The 22,611-nt window shown below is 61.8% G+C and overlaps 1 protein-coding gene across 1 annotated transcript; it reads right to left on the reverse strand.

Annotated features, from left to right (window-relative positions):
• Positions 1-4,085: 4,085 nt before the first annotated feature.
• GNA11 (G protein subunit alpha 11) lies at positions 4,086-21,943 on the reverse strand. Its single transcript, XM_036890651.2, has 7 exons — positions 21,690-21,943; positions 12,246-12,430; positions 9,510-9,664; positions 8,987-9,115; positions 6,967-7,096; positions 6,733-6,886; positions 4,086-6,153 (listed from the first exon to the last, which is right to left on the reverse strand). The coding sequence occupies exons 1-7, from the start codon at positions 21,823-21,825 to the stop codon at positions 5,963-5,965; spliced, it is 1,080 nt and encodes a 359-aa protein (XP_036746546.2). The 5' UTR covers positions 21,826-21,943; the 3' UTR covers positions 4,086-5,962.
• Positions 21,944-22,611: the final 668 nt, after the last annotated feature.

Raw genomic sequence — 22,611 nt, forward strand, 5'->3', positions numbered from 1 at the left:
AAACCAACACCTACATCATCCCCACCCCAGGCCAAGACTGAGGATATCATGAGCCCTGCGAGGGTCTCTCACCTTCTCTCCAAAAGAAACCTCTTCCTCTGGCCGAGCAGTCACCACTGCTCTGAATTCTACAGTATTTCTGTTTGGGGAGTCAGGTTTATTTTGTTTTTCATTTTTTAGATATATACGGCATCACATTCACTTTCTTTGGCGTATGGTTCTATCTATGAGTTTTAACTAAAGTACACAGTCATGTAAATTACCACCACAACAGAGTATGGCTCTGTCACCTGAGAAAACTGTCCTGCCCCTCCTTTGCGGTCAGACCCTCGCCCCACTCCTAGACCCTGGAAACCGTCCATCTGCTCTTTCTCGCTGTCTCCTCGAGAATGTCATATAAATGGAGTCCTACATTCTGTAGCTCTTGAGATGGGCTTTTCACTTAGCCCTTGAGATTCATCGATGCCGTTGGTTCTATCAGGAGCCCATTCCTCGTGATTGCCGGGTGGTTTTATGGGGGGTGGGTGTGCCTCCATTTATCTGTCCCTCCAGAGAAGACGTCTGGGTTGTTTCCAGTTTGCTGTGATCACGGTCATGCGTAGTGCCGTCATAAACATACCTGTTCAGGGTTCGTGTGAGCACTGGTGTTCGTTTCTCTAGGCTAAGTTCCTAGAAGTGAGATTGTCAGGTCATAAGGCAATCGTAAGTTTAACTTCGTAAGAAACTGCTGGATGGCTCCCCAGAGTGACCGGGCTGTCGTACATTCCCCCCAGCCATGTATGAGACCCAGCTGTTCTGCATCCTTGTCGGCACTTGGTATTGTCTGCCTCTTGTTATTTTAGCCGTTCTAAGATGTGTGTAATGGTATCTTATTATAGATTTGATCTGCATCGCCCTAATCATCTAGTGGTGTTGAGTATCTTTTCACGTGTCTACGTCGCCATCCAGGTATTTTCTTCAGTGGAGCGTCAGTTCAAATACTTTGCCTTTTCTTTTTTATGTGCTGTTTAGCGAGTGAGTGTTGTGCTTTGAGAATCCTTTAAATAGCCTGGGTACAAGTCCTTTATTGGGTATGTGGTTGGCAAATATTTTCTCCCATTCTGCGTTTCGACTTTTCATCCTCTTAACTGGGTCCTTTATGGACAAAACTTTCCTTTTGTAATGTTCAATTTATCAGTTTTTTTCCCTGTGTGGATTGGGCTTTTGGTGTGTCTAAGAACTTTTTGCCAAACTGAAGGCCATAGGCGTTTTTTCTGGTTTTATTGTTTTACGATTTACATTTAGATCTATGACCCATTTTGAGTTCATTTTTGTGTAGGTCAGGGTTCTCTTTCTTTTATTTTTTTGCATATGGACGCCCAGTTGTTTCAGCGCTATTTGTTGAAAAGACTTCCCTCTCTCCCTTGAATTCTCTTGGTACCTTTGCCAAAGACAGTTCACCCCACTTATGTGAGTGTTTGCTGGATGGTGTTTTGATCTTCCATATTCTGCAAACATCCTGTCCGCTTGTTCCATTGATTACTGAGAGGCACTCGGAAGTTTTGAAGCATATTTGTGGAATTGTATATTTCCCCTTTCATTTCTATATTTTGCCACATGCATTTAGGATTAGTATGTCCTTTTGGTGAACTGATTCTCTTATGTAATATCCCTCTGGACTCCCTTTTCTTCATAAATTTATAACAGAATGAAGCAACCCTAAATATCGTGTTTAGCTTTTGCCTCTTTTGAACATTATGTAAATGGAATTGCACAAGACGAACTCTGGTGCGTCCGGGTTCTGTGATCGCTGTGTTCAGGGTTAGCGATGTCATAACGTCATGGTTGTCATAAATCATATTGTGGCACACGGTTGTAATCCATTAATCCTCGCTGCTGTTGCACTATTCTCCTGGGTGGCTATCCTACCATCTATTCATCCATTCTTTTTTTTTTTTTCCTTATCAGTGTTCTCTTTTTATTTATGTTTAATGGAGACACGGCTGACATAGAACATTATATTAGTTTTCGGTGTATGACTTAATGGCGATTATTTGTATGTATAGTGTGAGATGATCGCCACAGCAGGTCTAGTGAACATCCCTCACCAATCCTAGTTACAAACCTTTTCTTGTGATGAGAACTGTTAAGATCTACTCTCTTAGCGCCTTTCGAATACATGCCAGAATTTGTCACCTGTGGTCTCTGTGCTATCTGATACCTCCATTCTGCTGTTGGTGGGCACCTGGCACGTGCCTTTTGGTTTCTGTACGTATGACGGCTTTTTGTGGGAAAACAGCCCACTGCAGGACTGCTGGGTCACAAGGTATTTCCCAGATAGTAACTACCTTTCGCCAAAGTGCACAAAGCAACGTGCACCCCGGCTAGCTCTCCTGAGTTTTTCTAGAGCTGAATGTATGCCACCCAAAGAGTCTCCTTTATTCAGAAATGATGCACCCCTTGCTGCTTCTCTGGAATGAAACCGTCCTCCCTGTTGAACGATGCATAGGGCATTTGCAGAGTTTCAGAGTACTCACGCCTCGGTTGCTGGAAGTGGTGGCTGCTGAGGGCCACAGCTGCGTCCCTCCCTGGCCCTTGCCTGCCCTTGCCACACCCGAGGTCAATGCTGGGTTACAAAGGTCCACCCCTCCTTTTTTTAAATGAAGAGTCATATTTTTGGGTAAGATCAAAAAGCATGCAGCAATCCCATTTCTGGGTGCATCTGCAAAGGAATGGAAAGCAGCACCTTGGATAGGTGCTTGCCCACCCATGCTCACACAGGGTCTCACAGCAGCCAATGGGTGGGCACCACCGATGTCCGTCCCCCTCCCCCCCTCCCTTCCTCGCTCCCTCAGCTCCAGCCTCACTGGCCTCCTAGCCATTCCTGCCCCAGGACCTTTGCAGAGTGGTCCCTCTGCCTGAAAAGCCCTTCCTGCCTCCCTGCTTTGCTTCTCCAATGATTAAGTCACTGGCATGGATGGCTTCCCCAGCTGCATCCGCAGTGCCTAGAAGAGCGCCGGACAGCGGGCCTTGGAGGCCTAACCCACAGATGAGAGTAAATAAACTGCAGGATGTGGAGAAACTGAAGCCCTTGTGCGATGCTGCTGGGAATGTGAAAAGGGGTAGCTGCTGTGGAAAACTGGAAAACAGCCTCAAAAAGTTAGAGTTACCTGTGATCCCCCAACCCCACGCCTAGGGGTACAACCAACACAATAGGCAGCAGGGACTCAGGTTCGTGCACACCTGTGCTCACAGCAGTCAAAAGGTGAAGCAACTGGAGTGTCCATCCACGGACACATGAACACAACGTGGTCTGTCCACACCTGGAGTATTCCTCAGCCGTGGAAAGGAAGGACGTCCTGACACCCGCTATGATGTAGGTGAACCTCAAGGACACGGCGCTCAGTGACACAAGCCATACACAGGACAGATCCTGTCTGATGCCCCTCCTAGGAGGACCCTTGGGGAGCCCCATCCACAGAGACAGGAAGTGGGCACTGGGCCTGGGGCTGGGGTGTTAGTGTTTCATGGGGACAGAGCTTCTGTGCAGAGAGATGGGAAGGTCTGGAGGTGGATGGGCGGCAGGGGTGGCTGCACATGTGACTGTGGTCAGTGCCACTGAGCTGAGCATTCAAAATGGTTAAGGTCAATCGTGTGTCCTTACCATGATCTAAAGAATGTTTTAAAGGAAGAAAGACTGAAGGAAGATCGCAGAGAGATGGCTGGTCCAACAGTCACAGAGATGGAGGCGGGGGAGGGGTGCCTTCCCAAGGGCACCAGGGGCAGTGGCGGCATGTTGGGCCCAGAGCCTGGGCGTCCCCGCCATCCGAGCCCCCTGCCGCTGTAAGGAGACAGCAGGATGTTCCAGCCCAGCAGTACGAATGAACCTTATGTCGGGGCCAAGGAAGAGGACCCGATGGGCCCAGGGTGGGGGGCATAGCCCAGGGAGATGTGGCTGGGGCCCCTGGGAGCTCAGACGCAGCCCGAAGACGCCAGGGCCCCAGCCAAGCACACGGGGACCGAGTGCCTCCCCAGGGTCCTGCAGGGCCCTGCCGCGGCCCCCACTCTACCCTGCAGTAGCCAGCAACAGGAAATAAGCCACAGCGTTTAGGAACAAAATTTATTCCAATTTAAAACAGAATTCATTTCAGGAGAAAGATATGAAAAGTCAATTTCCATCAGCTATCTCTGGATTAAGGGGTCAGGGCCCCAACACGCTGAGCAAAGCCCACCGCCCACGGGCCTGGATGCAGGCGGCCTTGGCCACTGGAGGTCGACGTCAACGTCCTCCCATCACCCCCAGCGTGTGACAATACATGCACTTCTGATGACAAAAGGTTTAAAAACAGCATTTTTATATAATAGTCTTTTTTAAAATAGGTTAAGATTTAAATCGTCTGGAATCAGGACTGTGTAATTAATATACAGGTATGACCAGACATTGCCCACCTGACTAGCCGGCTGGCACGTGTCCCCACTGCCGCTAGGGGCCTGGCACGGGGACGCCTCCAGGGAGGCCAGGGCACGTGCAGGGGCTCACTTCTGCTGGCACGGGAGGAAGCCTCGGGGGGCGCCACTCACAGAAGGCGGACGGGAGGGCACACCCTGGCTGGCACTGGCCTGGAGCCAGCTGCAGACCCTCGGGGGCAGGGGGATGGCTTGGCTCTGATGCTTGGCACACTGTCCCCTTTCTGGGAAGGGTTAATACTCTGGTGCCCCCAGCCCACCTGCTCACGCCACCCCCTTGAGAGCCTGACCCTGTCCCTTTTTGTCATCTCGGCCGTTGAGAGGCGCTAGGACACGGAGACGCACATCCTGCGAGGAACCCGAGCTCCCCCGGCGGGCCCACTGGCACCGTCCGCTCCCCGCCCCCCAGGCCGAGCCTGGAGGCCACGTACACACCCTCTCACGCAGACACATGGCACAAAAGAACTTGGCGGCAGACGCCAAGAGAAAAGTGGTGTGAAAGCCTGGGAACCCCCAGGTGGGGCTGATCACCAGGAACGGGGCCCCCCACCCCCCACCTGTGAGGGGCTGCCCATCGCACAAGGCCCCCCCAGGCACGGGGCAGGCGGGGGGGGGGGAGGCGGGGGCCGGGCGCACGGGAATGGCGTTCGGTTGGTCGGGCTTTTTGAGTCGGCTGGCGGCCCAAACGAGCAGGGGCTGCACAGACCACTAACGGGCGGGGCCCAGCGGGGCGGGTGGGTGCCCCTCCCGTCACGTTTGTGCAAACACAGACACACACACACACAAACACAGGAACACTGTAGTGCTCAGTCTACATCCGATGAAAAGGCCGCCTCCCGGGCCCCGGAATTCCAGCCCCAGGGCCCCTTCCGGAGGGGCCCAGGCCAGGCGGCCGGGGGCGGGCGGCCGGGCAGCCGGGCAGATGGGCAGCAGCGGGGGCAGGTGCTTGCGGCGGCCACGCCCTCCCTCCGCCCTTCGGGGACAGACCTGAGAATATTCTGAAAAAGTCCCCACCCCGCCCTCCTGGTTTCCAAGCTGGTCACAGAACGTAAGGAAACAATAGCGACTCCCAGTCCAGGAGGGCCTCCCTGCTCCGGGCGCCGGGGCCGGCGGACTTCGTTTTGTTTTGTTTTCCTCAAAAAGAAAAAAATGGTTAGGCACTTCCCAGGGTGGGCAACAGGGGGCGCCACCCACCCCCTCTTCTTAGAGTCCAGTGGGCAAAACACAGCGAAAGTGGCGAGGGTGTCAATAACTTAAAAAAAGAGAGGAGAGTCACCGCGCCGCGCGCCGGCGCCCGAGGAGGGGGCCCGGGGCGGCCACCGGGAGTCCGAGGCCAGCGGCCCGGCCCGGCTCCGCCGCTCCCGCGTTCCTGCTGACTGTTTCCTTTTTTGTTTTTTGTTTTTCTTAGAAAAAAGCGAGCCGCGAGTCAAGGCCAGAAAAAGGCGGCCTTGCCGCGGACCAGGGAGAAGGGGGCGGAGGGGACAGAAGGAAGGACGCCCTCGCCCGCGGGCGCGGCTCAGACCAGGTTGTACTCCTTCAGGTTGAGCTGCAGGATGGTGTCCTTGACGGCCGCGAAGACGAAGCGGATGTTCTCCGTGTCGGTGGCGCACGTGAAGTGCGAGTAGATGATCTTGTCGCTGTCGGGGTTCAGGTCCACGAACATCTTCAGGATGAACTCCCGCGCGGCCTGGGCGTCCCGCTGCGGCCCTGGGGGCGCGGACGGGTCAGCGGGGCCTGCGGGCAGCTCCACCGCACGCCTGCCCAGGGCCTGGGGCTGTGCCTGTGGCTCTGCCCCATGCTGCCGGCTCACCCTCCGCCCGGAGCCCGGGGCTCTCGCCTGCCCGCCCATCCCCACCCACTAGGCACCACAGACCTCAGCCCACCCAGCCGGGGACCTGCTGCTGCACCCCTAACACACACCCACATCCAAGCACAGGTATACGGGTGTGTGCCCATATACGTACCCCCGCACATGCACACAGACACGCCACCTCTGCTCGCACACACCACACACCTGCCGCGCGCCCATGCCAGCTGCCCCTCCTGCCTGTATCCACAAGCACCCTCATCTCCAGCCCAGGCAGATTTGGGGAGGGGTCAGGACGGTGGCCTGGCCACCCCTTGATTCCCAGCACCTCACTCCGCCCGCGTGCGACACCCTCCTGCTGACGCCCGGAACCCCGGGGGAGGGTGACTGGGCCACCGGCCCTCCCCACAGGCCCGAGAAGCTCGGGGCGGCAGGGGGCCACGCAGGAGGGGCACAGGGGCGAGCACGTGGCCCCTCACCGTCGAACTCGGGGAAGTAGTCCACCAGGTGCGAGTGCAGGATCTTGTCCTCCAGCAGGTCCTTCTTGTTGAGGAACAGGATGACGGACGAGTTCTGGAACCACGGGTAGGTGATGATGGTCCGGAACAGCGCCTTGCTCTCCTCCATGCGGTTCTGCGGGAGGGAAGGCTGCGCTGAGGCCCTGCGGCCGACCGCCAGCCCGGGCGGGGCTTCGCGCAACGGGCCTCACCCACCTCGTTGTCGGACTCCACCAGGACTTGGTCGTACTCGCTGAGTGCCACCAGGAACATGATGGACGTCACGTTCTCGAAGCAATGGATCCACTTCCTCCGCTCGGACCTCTGTCCTCCCACGTCCACCATCCTGCGGGGACAGGCGCCACGGGGCTCAGCGAGGGCTCTGCACGCCGACACTGATCCCGAGGCCCCCTGCCAGGGCAAGGGCAGGGCGCAGCCAGCAGGGGCACCTCCACCTGCTGGGCCGTCGCAGAGGGTGGCCCAGTGAGCATGGCGGATGGCAGATGCGCCAGGGTGACAGAGGGACAGGAGGTGGGGGCCGGCCAGGGCTCGTGCTTGGACCCAGGCCCAGGCAGTGGCCAGTGGGGGGAGCACCTGCTTGGCCAGCATCAGGCGCCACAGCCTTTCTGGAGCACAAGGCCACCCGGTGCAGGGCCAGGTCTGCACATGAGGTCCCCGGTGGGCACAGGTCCACCTCACACACAAGGGCACTCAGGCCATTCCCCGGGGCTGCCCAAGCTCCAGTCAGGGCCCAGCCATGAGCCTGGTGCCAGGACACAGCCAGATGGGGACACTGCCGGATGAGGAGGCCACACGGAGTCTGGGAAGCCAGTGAAGAAAATGGCGGGCAGGGGACAGCAGGGAAAGGCCACTGAGAGCAGGACCACAGCCGGCCTGAGCTCAGGGGTGGGAGGCACGGGCACTCTGGGCCCAAGCAGGGCATGGCTGGGAGGGGCACCCCGAGATGCACATGTGCTAAGTCAGCCTGTGCCCTGTAGGCCTCAGCTCTGACCCTCCTGAGGTCATGACCCCACCGCAAATCTGATTAAAAACGAGAGAAACCCCAAACCTGCCTCCCTCCCCCAGAAAATGTGCCAGTCACACACATGCGGGGCGATGCCTGCAGCTCCCACAGCTCCCGGGGACCACCGGAGGCTTCGGACAGCACCCCCGTGTTCGAAGGGGAGTGGGGTGGGGGCCATCAGAGCTCTCCCTTCCCCGAAGCTTCGTGAACTAGTGGGGCTCCCTGGGGGAACCCAACTGACCCCCAGCCACAGAGCTGGCACTGCAGGGCAGAAGCCCACGGCGACGGCCCATCACAGCTGACGCCCGAGGGAGCCCTGCCGGGGTGAGTGTACAGGAGGGACAGGGGCACCCACAACAGGGCACCCGGGATGTGCAGCCCCCAGACCTGGGGCACCACCTGATCTGGAGGCAGGTCACACAGATGGAGCTGCTTGAGGCTAGGTCACACCAGAGTAGGCAGGCCCGAATCCAACGATTAGTGTTCTCGCAGAAGGGGCTTTTGAAGGGGACGTGAAGAGAGCAGAGATGGGGGTGACCTGTCTACAGGCCAAAGGGGGCCAAGGTGATGCCCAGAAGCTAGGAGGGCGCAGCAGGATTCCCCTTCATGGCCCCAGAGGCTACCAGCCCTGGGACCCCCTCGACTTGGGTTGCTGGCCTCCAAGGCTAGGAGGGCAGAAATGTGCGGTTTCAAGCCGCCCATCTGGGGCCGTTAGGGCCCCAGGAGACACACACTTGGCTTCGCCGCTTAGCAGCTCCAGACAGGCTGTGACTCTGCCGAGGGGCAGGACCTATGTCCTCAGGGATGGTATCAAGGCTCCTGGCCACGCCACCTGCCAGACCCTAGAGCCACAGAGGCCAGGACCCACCTGCCCCTGCTCCGCACCGTCCTGGGGGCCTTAGGAACCGACCAGCACACAGCACAGGCCGGCCCCCGCCCCTGCCCACAGCTTTTCATGGAGGACGCAGAAGGCACCACCCACTACCCGCCGGGTCGGCTCACTCAGAACGCAGGGGGGACGGTTATGTGTTTGTGACTCGTCTCCTGCCCCAGATCAGAAGCCTTGAGAGCCAAGTCGGGGATCCAGGGAGCCTTCTGCATCCCCATGGCGGTGCTCGGGGCCTGGAGGGCAAACAGCCCCCCTCCCCGCAACTTGCAGGGCCCCAGGCGGCCCCCAGAAGCCCACCGCCCTTGGGAGGCCAGGCCCAGCACCTGAAGATGATGTTCTCCAGGTCAAAAGGGTACTCGATGATGCCAGTGGTGGGCACACGCACGCGCAGCACGTCCTGCTGGGTGGGCAGGTAGCCCGTGGCGGCGATGCGGTCCACGTCGGCCAGGTAGCTGCAACAGAGCAGGGTGGGCTGCTCAGGCCGGCCTGGGGGTGCACCAGCTGCACCCGGCTCACTAGCAGGGGCTGGAGCAGCACCCAGAGCTCAGGACAAGGCCTCCCCACCCGACCTGGGCAGGAGGAGCAGGCCGGTCGATCCCCAGGGACAGAAATGACACGGGCAGGCAAGTCACTGCAGCGGCCCTGAGGGGCTATCGGCTGCCAGAGAAGGGGCTGGGGATGGGGACGGATGGAGGGACCACCGCTCCCATCTCCAGGGAGGCTCAGGCGGGACGGAGGTCGCACACACAAGCCAGTAAGAAAGGCCCAGTGCCCTGCCCCTCCCAGGCGGCGCCGCCCCTTGTCCTGCAGCCCCTACTGCCCTCCGCACCCCCTCGCCCCACTCACTACTTGGCGGAGTCCGAGAGCTGGAACTCCCGCCGGCGGTCATAGCACTCCTGGATGCCGGGGTCGTCCCATAAGGTCTTGATGGCATTGACGTACTGGTGCTCGAACGTCGTCACCTTCTCCACGTCCACGTCACGGATCAGGAGCGCGTTGGCCTGCGAGGGCGGGGAAGGGCTGTGGACTCGTGGGCCTGGTCTCCCAGGTCCGGGATGCAGTGGGTGCTGGTTTCGCACACGGGTGACCAGCGGCGACCAACGGCGCCCGAACCCCAGGACGAGGGCCCCAAAGCAAACCCCCAGCACAAGGCCGCCCCTGGCAGGCCTCCGGGCCGTGCTGGCTCTGCTTGCCAAGGCGGGGAGCAGGCGGGGCTGGAGACGACCACACAGACACACAAGCAGACGCCCTAAAGTGACCAAGGGAGGGACTCCCCGGCCTCCAGTCAGGCCCACTGAACAAACACCCCTGCCTGCAGCTCCCGTTCCCATCGCACAAGTGAGTGCACTGAGGCAGGAGAGCCACTGTGACCCAGTAGGAAGTGTCTGTTTGGTCTCTGACCCCATTTCCTGGCACGCAGCTCCCCAGAGCCCCGGACTCTCTGGAGTCATGGTATCTTTTCCACGAGGGGCTGGGGGCTGGGGCAGAGGAACCAACACCGGAGGGGGGGGCGCTCTGGAGCCCTGCTGCTCACGGGCCCCGTGCTGAGTGGGCTCCAGAGACCGCATGCACACGTGCACGCAAATGCATGTGCCCAGACACGTATGAACAACATGGACACACATGAATGCACGTGTGCATGTGCTCACACACGTGGACATAATGCACACGCGCATGTGTTCACATGTACACATGCATGCCCACACATGCCCCCACACCCACACGGATGCACGCACACATACATGCACACTTACGCACACGTGCCCCCCAAACACACCACTCGGGCAGTTGGCTCTCAGGAGACCCCATTTCTCCCCATCCCGCTGCACGTTCCAGGCCTCAGGGTGGTCCAGCCGACCCAACCAGCCACTGGCCACACTCAGCGGAGGGACTGGGGAGGGGACCCACCTGGGTGGCACCCAAAACCAGGGACAAGGGAGCCCAGCCCCAGCTTTGAGCCTGGCCACTGCCCCCCAACCTACAGCCCCTCCAAGGGATGCTCCCTGGGCCGTGACCTCCAGCCCCTGCCTCAACCCCTCAGACTGGGCCTGGAGAAGCAGGAGCTGCCCCAGAAGAGCCCCGGATTGTGGGTGCGTGTCGGGCAGGGATCAGCAGCCTGCTCCCGCAGAAGGCCAGAGAGCAGCATTTCAGCGCTGCGGCCACACCACCCCTGCTGCTGGGGGAAGCCGCCAGGGTCCACGGGAGGGTGGTGGCAGCACGTGCCAACAAAAACAGGCTGCAGGCTGCCGACCCGAGCTGCCTGTGTGCTTAAGGATATCTACGGCCCAAATGGGACCCCGGCGAGGGCCTGACTGGAAGCCGTCCAAACCAAGACCCAGAGGGCAAGCGGCTCAGGCCAGCCCCACACTCCGGGCCCCACCCCCGTGCCAGGCCCTGCATGGGGTCCTGATCGTCTATGAACCTGGGGGCAAAGGTTCGAAGGCACCAACCAGACACCTGGGTGATTGGCCTTCTTAAGCCTTGAAGTAAATGGACTGATTTAAACCACATTAGACAAATATTAGACAAAGAACAAACACGCTCCAGGCCATGCATTAGCCCGTGGCAAACTTCTAGGGCTGAATGAGAAGCCCCCAAAAGTGGCTCTATAACAGCAAAGCCAAGGGAGCCCCCCAGCGAGAGCCCATGGGGCACGGACAGGGAATGCTGCCAGGAGAGCAGGCTGCCAGCTCCTCCAGAGGGCGCCTGGCGCTGCCACGTGACCCCACATCTCCACGGCAGGGTACACGCCCAGCAGAACGAGAGCAGGTGTGCAAACAAACCCTGCACAGGAACATTACAGCAGCGAGACTCAGTGGGCAAAAAGTGGAAACAACCATCAGATGAACAGAAGAACACACGGACATCACGCAGCCACAGAAAGGAGTAGAGGCCTGACACACGCTACACATGGACAGACACTGGACACACGGTGCTCAGTGAGAACCAGACACACAGGCCACAAGGGGTGCGACCCCATTCCTGTGACACGTCCACAGCAGACGAAGCCAGACAGAACGTGGGCTCATGGGGTCAGGGGCTGGGGAGGGGGTGGGAGTGACAGCTCACAGGAACAGGGCAGCTTTTTGGGAGGAAGAGAATGTTCTGGAACTGGACAGAGATAGTGGTTGCAGGACTCTGAAAGTTAAAAACCAGGGAATCGCACGCTTTGAACAGGTGACCTGCATGGTGTGAGTCTCATCTCAATGAAGTAAAGGAAATGGGGGGCAAGTACCACCCTGCAGGGTCACCCAGAGAGCAGCTGGTAGGACACCCAGCCTGCTGAGGGGCCAGGAGCCCACACTGCCTGCCCTGGGGCAGGCTCACAGCCACCCAACCAGACATGGGGGTACAGAGGGCCAGTAGGCACTCAAGAAGGCAGGTCCTGGCAGGGGATGTGGCCACCAGGCCCCACCGGGCGGTGCCCCCCACCCAACCCCAGGCCCCACCAGGCACTGCCCCCCACCCTGACCCCGGGCCCCGCCGGGCGGTGCCCCCCACCCTGGGCCCCGCCGGGCACTGCCCCCCACCCCGACCCCCGCTGGGCAGTGCACCCCACCCCAGGCCCGGGCCCCGCCGCACCTTGTTCTGCTCGCACTTGTACAGGATCTTCAGGGTCTCCATGGCGCGGATCATGGCCTGCATGGCGGTGAAGATGTTCTGGTACACCAGCTTGGTGAAGCCCCGCTTGTCCTCCTCCGAGTAGCCCGCCCCGTGGATGATGCGCATCTGCTTGATGAACGTGCTCTTGCCGCTCTCCCCCGTGCCTGCGAGGCCAGCACCGCAGTCAGAGGAGGGCCTGCCGCCCGCCTGCGGACCCTCCGCCCCGAGAGCTTGCCCGCAGAGGGGCTGCTGTGCGAGGTGTGTGCCTGACTCTGCCGATGTCACCGTCCCACGTTCACGCCCCTTCTACCCACGAGGAAACTGAGGCCAGGGAAGGAAGGAGGGCGTCTGCCGGGGCGCAGGGCGTGTGTGACGCACCAGGCACCCTGCCCAGTCATGGCGACAGGAGGCAAGCGGCCGCTGCACTTGCCCTTAGCCTGGTCTGTGGAGGCGGAGTGGGGCATGGGGGCCAGGCGCCCCCACCACAGGCTGCCACCTCCACTGCCCCAGTCCACACCGCACCTGCACGCAGGCTCCAGCCCCTCAGGGACCCTTCCGCACCCACATGGACATGGAGCTGAACCCGTCCCCACTGACCCCCAGTGACTCCTACTCTGGGAGCACCGAACAAACCGCCCTTGGGGATGAGAGTCCGGCATCTGCTCTGGCAGCCAGGGCTGTCTGGGGGCCACACCGTCTCCCCAGCGGTCCCCAGAGCTCCTTTCTCATAGCCTGATGGCCTCAACTCAACCCAACGCCACACCCCCTGCGCGCGCTACCCAGCTCCACCAGCGTGTCCACGGCGCCTGGCCAGGCTCAGGCGGCCCCCACACCCACCCAGGGGCCCTTGCCCTCTTCCCGCCCTCACTTGGTGCCCATGTCATTGGACCCCGTCGTGTATCTCCTGTCTCCTCTGTAAGTGCAAAGCGGGCACTGAGGTTTCCTGCCTCCTGGGATCAGAGGGGTAGGAGAGTTGCCTGGAGAGCCACCTGGGAAGGAGCCACGTGGCCCTGCGTCGTCTCCCAGCTTGCCACGAGCCCCAAGCACCACGCACTCCAAGCCTGCCAGCCCGGTGCCCACCTGCTCCAGCCCCACCACCAGGAGGAGGGCCTCTGCCTCCCAACCGCACATGGCAAGCCCGGCCCCCTCAGTTCCCCTGCACAAGGGGCAGCAGTTACCGATGTTTGTAACACAAGTGTCCACGAATTGGCCACACCTCCCTTGCTGGGTGGCGCTGGAGTCCCTCACCATGAGCCCCGGCTGCATCCGGCCATTTGCTCTTGACAAACAGAATATGATGAACAGTGGCCGTCACTTGTGACACTAGACAGGGCAGCTTCCTCCTGCTGGCCGGGACCACTTGGGGGGGCGGAGCCAGGGGACAGCTGCGGGCCAGCAGCCACACGAGGGCGCGGCACCAATGCACCCCTCCAGCCCCGCTCACACCCTCAGACGAGGGGGCTGGCCCACGGCCTGTCCCTCCTGCGGGCCCCTGAGCCTGGGCCATCCAGATTCTCGGTGCTCAGAAACTGAGGAACAAGCACTCATTTTAAGTTGTAAATTTGGACCTATTTTATCACAGAGCCACGGACAACTCAAAAATTCTAAGAAAGCGCTGCCTCCAACCCTACAGGCCAGCCCCCCATGGGCCAGTGTGGACCGGAGTGCTGATGCCCCTCAGGGGGGTCAGGACCTCCCAGCCCTGCCCTGCCTGCTCCTCCAGGCCCTCGGCCACCTCCTGGAGCCGGCCCTCTGTCAGCCCACGTCCATACACCGGCCTGAGCCGGGCCCTCTGCCCACAGTGCCACCTGCTCAGCCACACACATGGGGTCACACACACACAAATGCACACAAGTGCACGCATGCACACGCCCATAGGCACACAGGCTCACACACGGGCACACAAGCATGTGCATGCAGCCGATGACCATCAGCAGGCCACACTGCTGGGGGGTGCCTGAGGGGGTGGGGTGTGGGCAGCTTCTGCAGAGGGACCCTGAACACTGGAGCAGGGAGGGGCCTCACATTTGGTGAGAGGCTGGGCAAGGGAGAACGGGGTACGGCCCGGTGACAAGCAGAGACAACGTGGTCAGGACATCCCCCTGAAACCGAGAAACAGGAAGGATGCCAAGGAAGCCTGAAGTGCGGGATGGGCCCCTACAGACGTCAGGGGCCCCGGACCAGGCACATGCCTACCAAATGGCACCACCGCCACGTGGCAGAGAAGCTGCTGCAAAGACTAAGGTTGGGCTCAGCCCCTAGAAGCAGCAAAGGTGCAAACCGAGGTGCAGGTATGTGCGGTGACAGACGTGTGGCAGTCGCTCTGCCTCACACCCACCTCTCCACTCTCAGGTGCACACCCCAAATGCACGTTAAAGGGCAGATATCTCAACAAAGCTGAGGGGAATAAGCAAAAGGGGACACCCCTGGGGACAGCATGGCCGACTGACGCTGCCTGGGGTGGCCTCCACTTGCCAAGAAGGACAAGAAGGGAGGGTATGCGAGCGGCGGCTGCAGGAGGTGCGGCCCAAGGACTGCCTGTCGCATGCTGCATGCGCTCTGGGACAACAGCAACCAAGTGGCATATGCCAGCACTGGCTCCAGCTGCACCTCCCGGGCCAGGAGTGCAGAACGGAAGGCAGGAGCCAGCAGGGCCCTCTGCCCAGGAGTAGGCGAGGCCCAGTTGGCCCACAAGGCACTGGGCCACCTGCGCCCAGGAGGGAGGGACAGGCCCGGAGCAACACCAGGCCGGCCAAAGCAACCCAGGCTTGCTGGGCAGATGCCCTGTGTCCTCAGCCAGCTCAGCCTCTGACATCTCGTCACAGCACTTGGGAGCTGGGACACAGGCCTGAGACACCATCTGTGGTCCTGGGAACCCCCAGGGGACCAGCCCCAAATCCACGTGCCCAGAGAAGTCTCAGGGCAAGGCCTGCCTGCACCTCACGCGTCCCCCTGCTGTGGCCAACACCGGTGCCTAGTCAGCTCCGTCCCTGTCACCACTGGGGGCCTCTTCTCCTGCCCGACCCATGGCCTCACGCAGGGCCTCAGCCCCAGCCTCCCACCTGCAGTCCACCTGCCCAGCACTCGGTCCTACTCCCCTAAAGCTCGGGGCACACACACTCCACCAGCTCAGAAACCTCCCAACAGCTGCCCCGGGGGAGAAAAGCAAGACCCCTCCTCAGGCAAAAGCATACGAGACCCCCACGACTGAGTCTCCAACCCGTGTGGGCTCGCCCGCAGCCCCCCGGCCCGCCCCCACCCGCACAGACGAGGCTGCCCAACGCACTCCATGAACACCCACTGGAGCCATGAACACTCCGATGAGCCCCTCAGAGTGGCTCGTCAAAACTGCCGAAGCGTGGCATCAGCCCACCTGTCCTCTACCAGGGGGATGGTCACAATCCGGCCTATCCACGCCGCGGACCCCCACCCGGAGATGGGACCGAATCCCAGCAGACCACGTGGCCACCAGGGGGCCTCCAGGGGATTATGCTGAGCGGGAACCAACCGCCCCCAGTTACAGATTTACGGGATGTCTCTGAGCTGACACACCCGTGGAGGTGGAGCCCAGGACGGCAGCTGGGTGGGGGCGCAGAGGAGGGGGAGAAAGGGTGGCATGGGGTCCCTGTGATGGCGGGATGCTTAGTGCCCCAGACTAACCCACGTGCACCACCTCCCATTAAGGAAGCCCCGCCATTGCCAGGTCCCAGCTGCACCCAGACCTCAGGTTCAAGTCCATGGGTCCCTGGCCCAGCCGTTCATCAGTAACGTACAAGTCCAGCATTGCAAGGGGAAGTCCATGGGTACGTGCACCACTTAGCTGTGAACCCCCATGGGCTACACCCCCCAAACCCTGGCTGAGGCTCCGTACACAGACACCAAGTCCCTTTCTCCAAGGGCACTGGAGCCCCCAAAACCAAGCTATGCTTGTCCTGCCTTCTGCAGAGGAGGCTGTCACCGTTTGTCATTGGAGGCATGGTCCCGCGTGATCCCACTGGGGTGCCCGCTCCCAAGGGTGGGGGCTCCGCCTGCAGCCGCAGCCCCCTGCCCACCCCAGCACAAGACAGGTTTGCAGGTCTGCACCAATTTCTTCTGAATGAACTTGGCCCCAACCCACCATGCCAGCTCCACCGGGATTCCCTGGGCCACCGCATCCCCAGGGCTGGGTGGGCTGGACTTGGCCGGCTGTGACTGCAGGAACTGGGAGCGCCTGGGGTACAGCTGGCCTGGGGCTCCGCCTTGGGAAGGCAGCGTGGCAGCAGGGGCTCATAGGGTCTGAGGGGACACAGCACCGGGAGCCACAGGACGCCCTCCGGGCACGCGCAGTCACGCCACCACAAGGAGGCCCGAGTGTGACCGCCTCCCCATGGAGACTTCCTGGAGGGGGAAGGCAGCAGGAGGAGGTCTAGGACCACGGAGGCCCAGGTGAGAGCATGGAGGGGATGGGCTCCTGGGAACCCAGCGTGGGCCTCAGGCTGCATCAAAGGGGGGGCCCACTATACACAGGGGGCAGAGGTGCAGCTGGGGATGGTGGGCACATGCCCCACTCAGTGACAACTGTCAGTGTACCTTCCCCAGACAGTGAGGGGACAGGCAGGGAGAGACACGTGGCTTCACTGGGGTCACACAGCCGGTGACACTTCGACCTCAGCAGACCAGTGTCCCAGCCCCACACCCGGGGTCTGGGGGAGAGAGAAGATGCAACGTGCTTGGGAGGTGACCTGGGCCAGCCTTGGGCTCCAGGGTGGAGACACAGTGGGTGATGCAGCAACGGGGGAAGGGAGGGACCCCAAAAGTGCACGGGGAGGATGGGCCTGGGGACTCTTCACACCGTCTATCTCCCCCCAGCTTTTAAACAGGACTAAGTGGGACCCCGTGTGGGGCACCCAGGAGGAAGAACGGGAGGGAAGCCCGCAGGAAGCAGTTCCTTCCACCTGCTGAGCGCCTACTGTGTGCCTAGTGCCTCCAGGGCGTCACTGCCGTTGCGAACCCGAGGCTGGGAAATGACCCCATTCACCTCGGCCTCACCCCAAGGGAGCGCTTCCCACCACCCTGCACTGTCTCGCACGTAGGCCCTCAAGGCCGCCCATCCCAGCTGCCACCTGCAACAGGAGGACCTCACGAGGGAGGCGACTGAGTGGCCTCCGCAGCCCGGTCAGTCCACAAGAAACCCGGGGCCTCAGGCAGGTGCGCCACAGGCAGGTGGCAGTGGGGCCACCTGAGCAGGGAGCCTCTCTTCCAGGCGAAGCGGGACCACACGACGCCTGCTCACTTCCCTGGGGGAACTGCACTCAGTCAGCAGTGAGGTCACCCAGCCGACCTTTCTGAGGCCACGGGGCTGGTCGCTGGGCACCAGGGGCAGCAGCCCTGGAGGCGGGAACAGCAGGGGAGGCAGTGAGGAGACACTGGCCACGATCAGGGGCCCAGACGATTGGCCAGGTGCCCTGCAGAGGACAGATGCCACGGCCACCGGGAAGCAGAGGCACGGGCACTACAGGCATCACGCACGGCTGCCCAGTGCCCAGGACAGCGAGCCGGAGGGCTGGGATCCCGGTCTGTGAGGAGCTGGAGTTCCAGTGAAAAGGAACCCTGCAGGCAGGTGCCCCTAAGCCTGTGGAGATGCCCCTAGCTGGGTCTGCTGCGCCCGGACACCAGGCTAGTCAGCCTCCTAGGCTTACGGCTGCCCCACGGCTCCTCCCTGCGGCCTGGCTCTGCCACCACACTGGGCTGTGAGGGCCAGACCTCCCCCAAGCCCCCCCAGGGCTCGGCCTTTGCACCCAATACCCCTGGGACAGAGGAGGGCCGAGAGGCTCACACCCCAGCCAGGGTTTGTAAGCTCAGCCTGGGTCCCCACTGCCCTTCCAACTCCCGGTGCCAGAGCAGCGATGCCATGGACCCAGCTGCACGGGGCAGGGCTCCACCATGCAACCCAGAAAGCGGACCCTTTTGTGGTCGACTGGGGCAGAGCACGTACTCCCACCCCACGTGGCGGCATGCAGGGCAGGGCTCAGGCCTGCCTGGAAGCACAGTGGGCACGCGTGCCAGGGAGGCTCAGCGCCATGCTGCTGATGCGTCCGCCATGCCTGGCGAGGCTGGGCTGCCCACACTAAGTGTCCTTTGTCGGGGTTGCGCTGGGGGCCTGGCCTGTGGGCCCTCCAGGAAGGAGAGGGAGTCCCGCCCAAGCACAGACGTCCTCCCAGTAGGAGGAGGGAAGTCGACCAGAGGCAGTGTGAGAGCAGTCCTGGGCTTCCGCAGCACGCCCAGGGGCTGCGCCCAGAGAAAGCAGACCCCTTAGCAAAGGGCCTAAGACACTACCTGGGGTGGGCCACGGAGTAAGCCAGGGGTGCACAAGAGGCCACCCAAGGGCACGTCCTGCTCCCAGGGCTGCAGGGGACACTGCACAGCCACTCTGCCCGGGGCCGGTGGCCATGCTCTGCTCTGTGCCTCAAAGCACTGGGAGACGCGCCCTTCCCGCTGGGGCCACCACACCCCACACCAGATTCCGGCCCTTGCCACGGCCCTTTGGGGGCCGACAGGAAGCCTGCGGAACTGACCGCCCTGCTTTATTTAGAAATCCTGGAGCTGTGCTGGCTCAGCCCGGCCGGAACACTGTGCCTCTAGGAACCAGAATTCCATGAAGAGGCTCATTTTCAAACGGGAGACCTACCCTAAAGAACAGACAAGGGGCCTCCCAGGTGGTTTTCTACCAAGTGACAGAACAGAATGGCAAAGGGCTGGGCCTGAAGACATCACGAGAGGCAGCGGCTGGCAGGGCAGCCCCAGGGCCTCGGGGTTCACCCCATCAAGTGAGGGAATGATGCTTTCTCAGGCTGCTGGCCCTGGGGGCTGGCCTGGCCGTGCCCGCTGCCCCTACTTCACACCACAGACACATCACAAGGGCACAGCCTGGAACACCGGCTCCCGCTAACAAGACTGAGTATGTGCACCACACGCATTCACGTGTGCCGTGCGCTGAATGCACAAGTGCAAGCATGCACGTAAGCGGCTCTGGACTGCAAAACAAGACTTCACTTCTTAGGCGTTCATGAAACACCCGACAAAACTCAGCTCCTCAAACAGCAGCTCTGCAGCTCGCACTTTACACCTTGTGCTTCCTACCACAGGGCAGCGCAGCTCAAACAGGGCTCCTTCCCCCCAGGGGGACACCGCATGGTGTCTTGGGACACCTGGGGTGTCACACTGGGGGAGCTCCCGGTGCTGAGTGGGGGCAGGGGTGCTGCTCGCCACCACCCACCCGCAGTGCCCAGGCAGGCCTCTGGATCTGTGCCCGGCATTTACAGCTGTCCTGGTGCCCTGAACCTTCACCTTGGACCTGCAAGCTCACATTGCTCTCATTTTCCTACCTGCCCCCCATGCCTAGAACTCAACAAGCTCCCCAGACAGGTGCCCATGTCCCTGGCATGCAGGCTGACCGGGGCACTACGTAACTCTCTAGGGTCACAGAGCGGCAGGTGGGGGGACGGGGACATGACCGCAGACACAGTAATCCCGCAGCCAACACCCTGCCAATGGGTGGACCCTGGATGCTTCCAGATCCGCCTCAGGGCTTCTCGGCATTGGGCCCTGCTGGACCTCCCAGCCCAGGGAGAACGGAGACGCCGCCGAGGCTCTGGGAGCAGGGGCCACTGACCGGCGCTGAAGCCTGAGTGCCCTCAGGACAGGTGGCGGGGTGTCTGGAGACTCACACAGCCCCCCAGGCAAGGCAATCAGATGATATCATTATGACACCGATAAATTCTAAAACCCTCTTCCCAAAATAAAGCCGGCCTCAACGGCAAAAGCTGGCCTGGGCTCCTAGAATGAGCCCCACTGCAAGTTCCCTCCAGACTTCAAGGTTACTCTCTGCCTGTCTATTCTGCAAAGTTGGCCTATTTTATATCAGAACATGCGTTTGGGGGAAAAAAGAAATCAGCAAGGGTATTTCATCAAAGAGAGGGACGAGGAGGGTCACTGCAGGCAGGCGAAGCCACGTGCTCCTGCCAGGACCACCTCACCCCACAGGCCACCAACACCCCCTGTTCCCTGTGCTCAGCCCTTCTAAACCCCACCACTGGTCGTCCGGCGCAACCCTCCGTGACAGCCGCCTCCCCCCCGCTCTGGGTCCCCAATAGCCACCTGTGCATAGTGTGCGAGCATTTCTAACCTTCCCGCAGCGCAGTCACGATGCACAGCCTGCGGGGAGGGAGGGCAAGAATTTCTGTTTTTCGAATGCCCTTCTTGCCTCTGCCGGAGAGGTAAGTCCTTCAACGGCCCTTATATGGAGTAACAACACTTTGCCCACAGCTGGGGTGCCTGGCTCCCTGCAACAGGTGTGCCCTGGGGAGACAGAGGCTGGGACCCTGGCGGCTGGCACAGGAATCTTCTCCAGGCCGGGAGGAAGCCCTGGGTGGCCCGGCTCCCACCAGACGAAAGGACAGAGCTTGGGGAAGGCTGGTAAGTTGGCTGGTTCTGAACACCTGCAGAGGCTTCTTCAGGGGTCCAACAGCCCCAGCCTCCAGCTGAAACAGAAACCCCAAGGAGAGAGGAAAGGCCGTCTTTTCCCCCAAGGGGTGCACCCCATGCCATTGGGAAAACGGCTTCTCCACAGAGGGGGGAGGCTGGGGGCCAGGGAACGGCATGAGGGAAAGGTGGCGGGAGACAGCCCTACGTACAGGAACAGGGCTCCACCTGCTGGGAAGAGCCGGTCAGAGTACCAGGAGGCGGGGGGCATCTGCTGGGTCACAGCCCAAAGATCTGGCCCTGAACAGGTGCTGGGGGCAGCGCTGGGGCACATGCGGTGGAGCAGGGACAGACCAGCCCTGGGAGCAAGGGGCTCATCCACTGAGAAGGGTCAGAGGGCAGACCCTGAGGGCCGACCTAGACCACAGAGGCAGGGGCTGGCCCTGCAGGAATCCGGACGGACAGCAGAGGCAGGGACTGACACCAAAGGGTTCTGGGGCCCCACCTGGACAGTACAGTCTGGGGCTAACCCCAAGGCGCGGCGTAGTGGACAGCATAGGCAGGGACTGGGGACCCCACCATGGACAGCACGGGCAGGGACTGGGGACCCCGCCATGGAAGTCAGGGGCAGACTGGGGACCCCGCCGTGGACAGCAGGAGCAGGAACTGGGAGGCCCCACAGTGGACAGCAGGGACAGGGGCTAGGGACCCTTCCCTGGACAGCAGGGGAAGACTGGGGACCCCGCCGTGGACAGCATGGACGGGGGCTGGGGACCCGGCCGTGGACAGCAGGGACGGGGGCTGGGGACCCCGCCGTGGACAGCACGGGCAGGGCTGACCCCGAGGCCCTGACCCCGCCTTGGACGGCACGGGCACGGCCGTGGACCGCAAGCAGGGGCGGCCCCGCCCGGCCAGCACGGAGCCCGCCGCCCGCGGGGCCTCGGCAGGCCCAAACCCACTCACCGAGCAGCAGCAGCTTGAGCTCACGCCGGGCGTCGCGCTTGTCCCGCCGCAGCTGCTTCTCGATCTCGGCATTGATCCGCTTGGACTCCTTCACCTCATCGCTCAGGCAACACGCCATGATGGACTCCAGAGTCATCGTCCCACCACGGCCGCCCGCCGGCCGCCCCCGCCGCCCCCCGGCCCCCGGGCCGGCGGTCCGCCTCGCCGCCTGCGAGCGCCGGTCCTCGCTCGGCCGCGCACGCCCGCCGCCCGCGCCTCCGCCGCCGCCGCCGCCGCCAACCGCAGGCGCCGCGACCGAGCGACAGCGCCGCACAACCTAACATGCGCGCCGACAGCGCGGACGGGCGGGCGGCGCGGCCAATGGGAGCGGGCGGTAGCGCGCGCGCCCACTGGGAGGCGGGACCATCGTTATCGGGGGCGGGGCGTCGCGCAGGCTGGGCGGGGCGGGCAACGGGCGCGCCCGCGGGTTAGGTTGCGCCGACGTGGGAAGGGGGACGCGCGGCCGGGAGCCGGGCGGGGCCGCCCGGGATTGTGGGAATGTGGCGGACTCGGCCCGCGGCTCGGCTGCGCTCGGCCCAGCTCGGCCCCGCTCGGCCCCCAGCCAGAGATGCGGACCCCACAACTGCCGGGAGCTGAGCTGGGGGGTCCCGGCGCCCCGGAGACACTGGGGTAGCAGCCCTTACGGTCTCCCGTGGGAGCGCCCTGGCGTTTCCTAACCGGAAATGAACCTTCCTCTCATCCATTCTTGGAACGAACATTAAGGGAACGCCTCCTGTATACCGGAGGCATTAAGGCAGCGCCTGCTATATGCCACGTATGGAGCAGGCTTTAACGGAGTGCGTCCTGTAAACCAGACATGGGCCAGCTATTAAATGCAGTGCCTACCGTAGAACAGGCACGGATCAAGCATTAATGCAATGCC

The sequence above is a fragment of the Manis pentadactyla genome, chromosome 12 (genome assembly GCF_030020395.1).
Source record: "Manis pentadactyla isolate mManPen7 chromosome 12, mManPen7.hap1, whole genome shotgun sequence".
Taxonomy (NCBI): Eukaryota; Metazoa; Chordata; class Mammalia; order Pholidota; family Manidae; genus Manis; species Manis pentadactyla.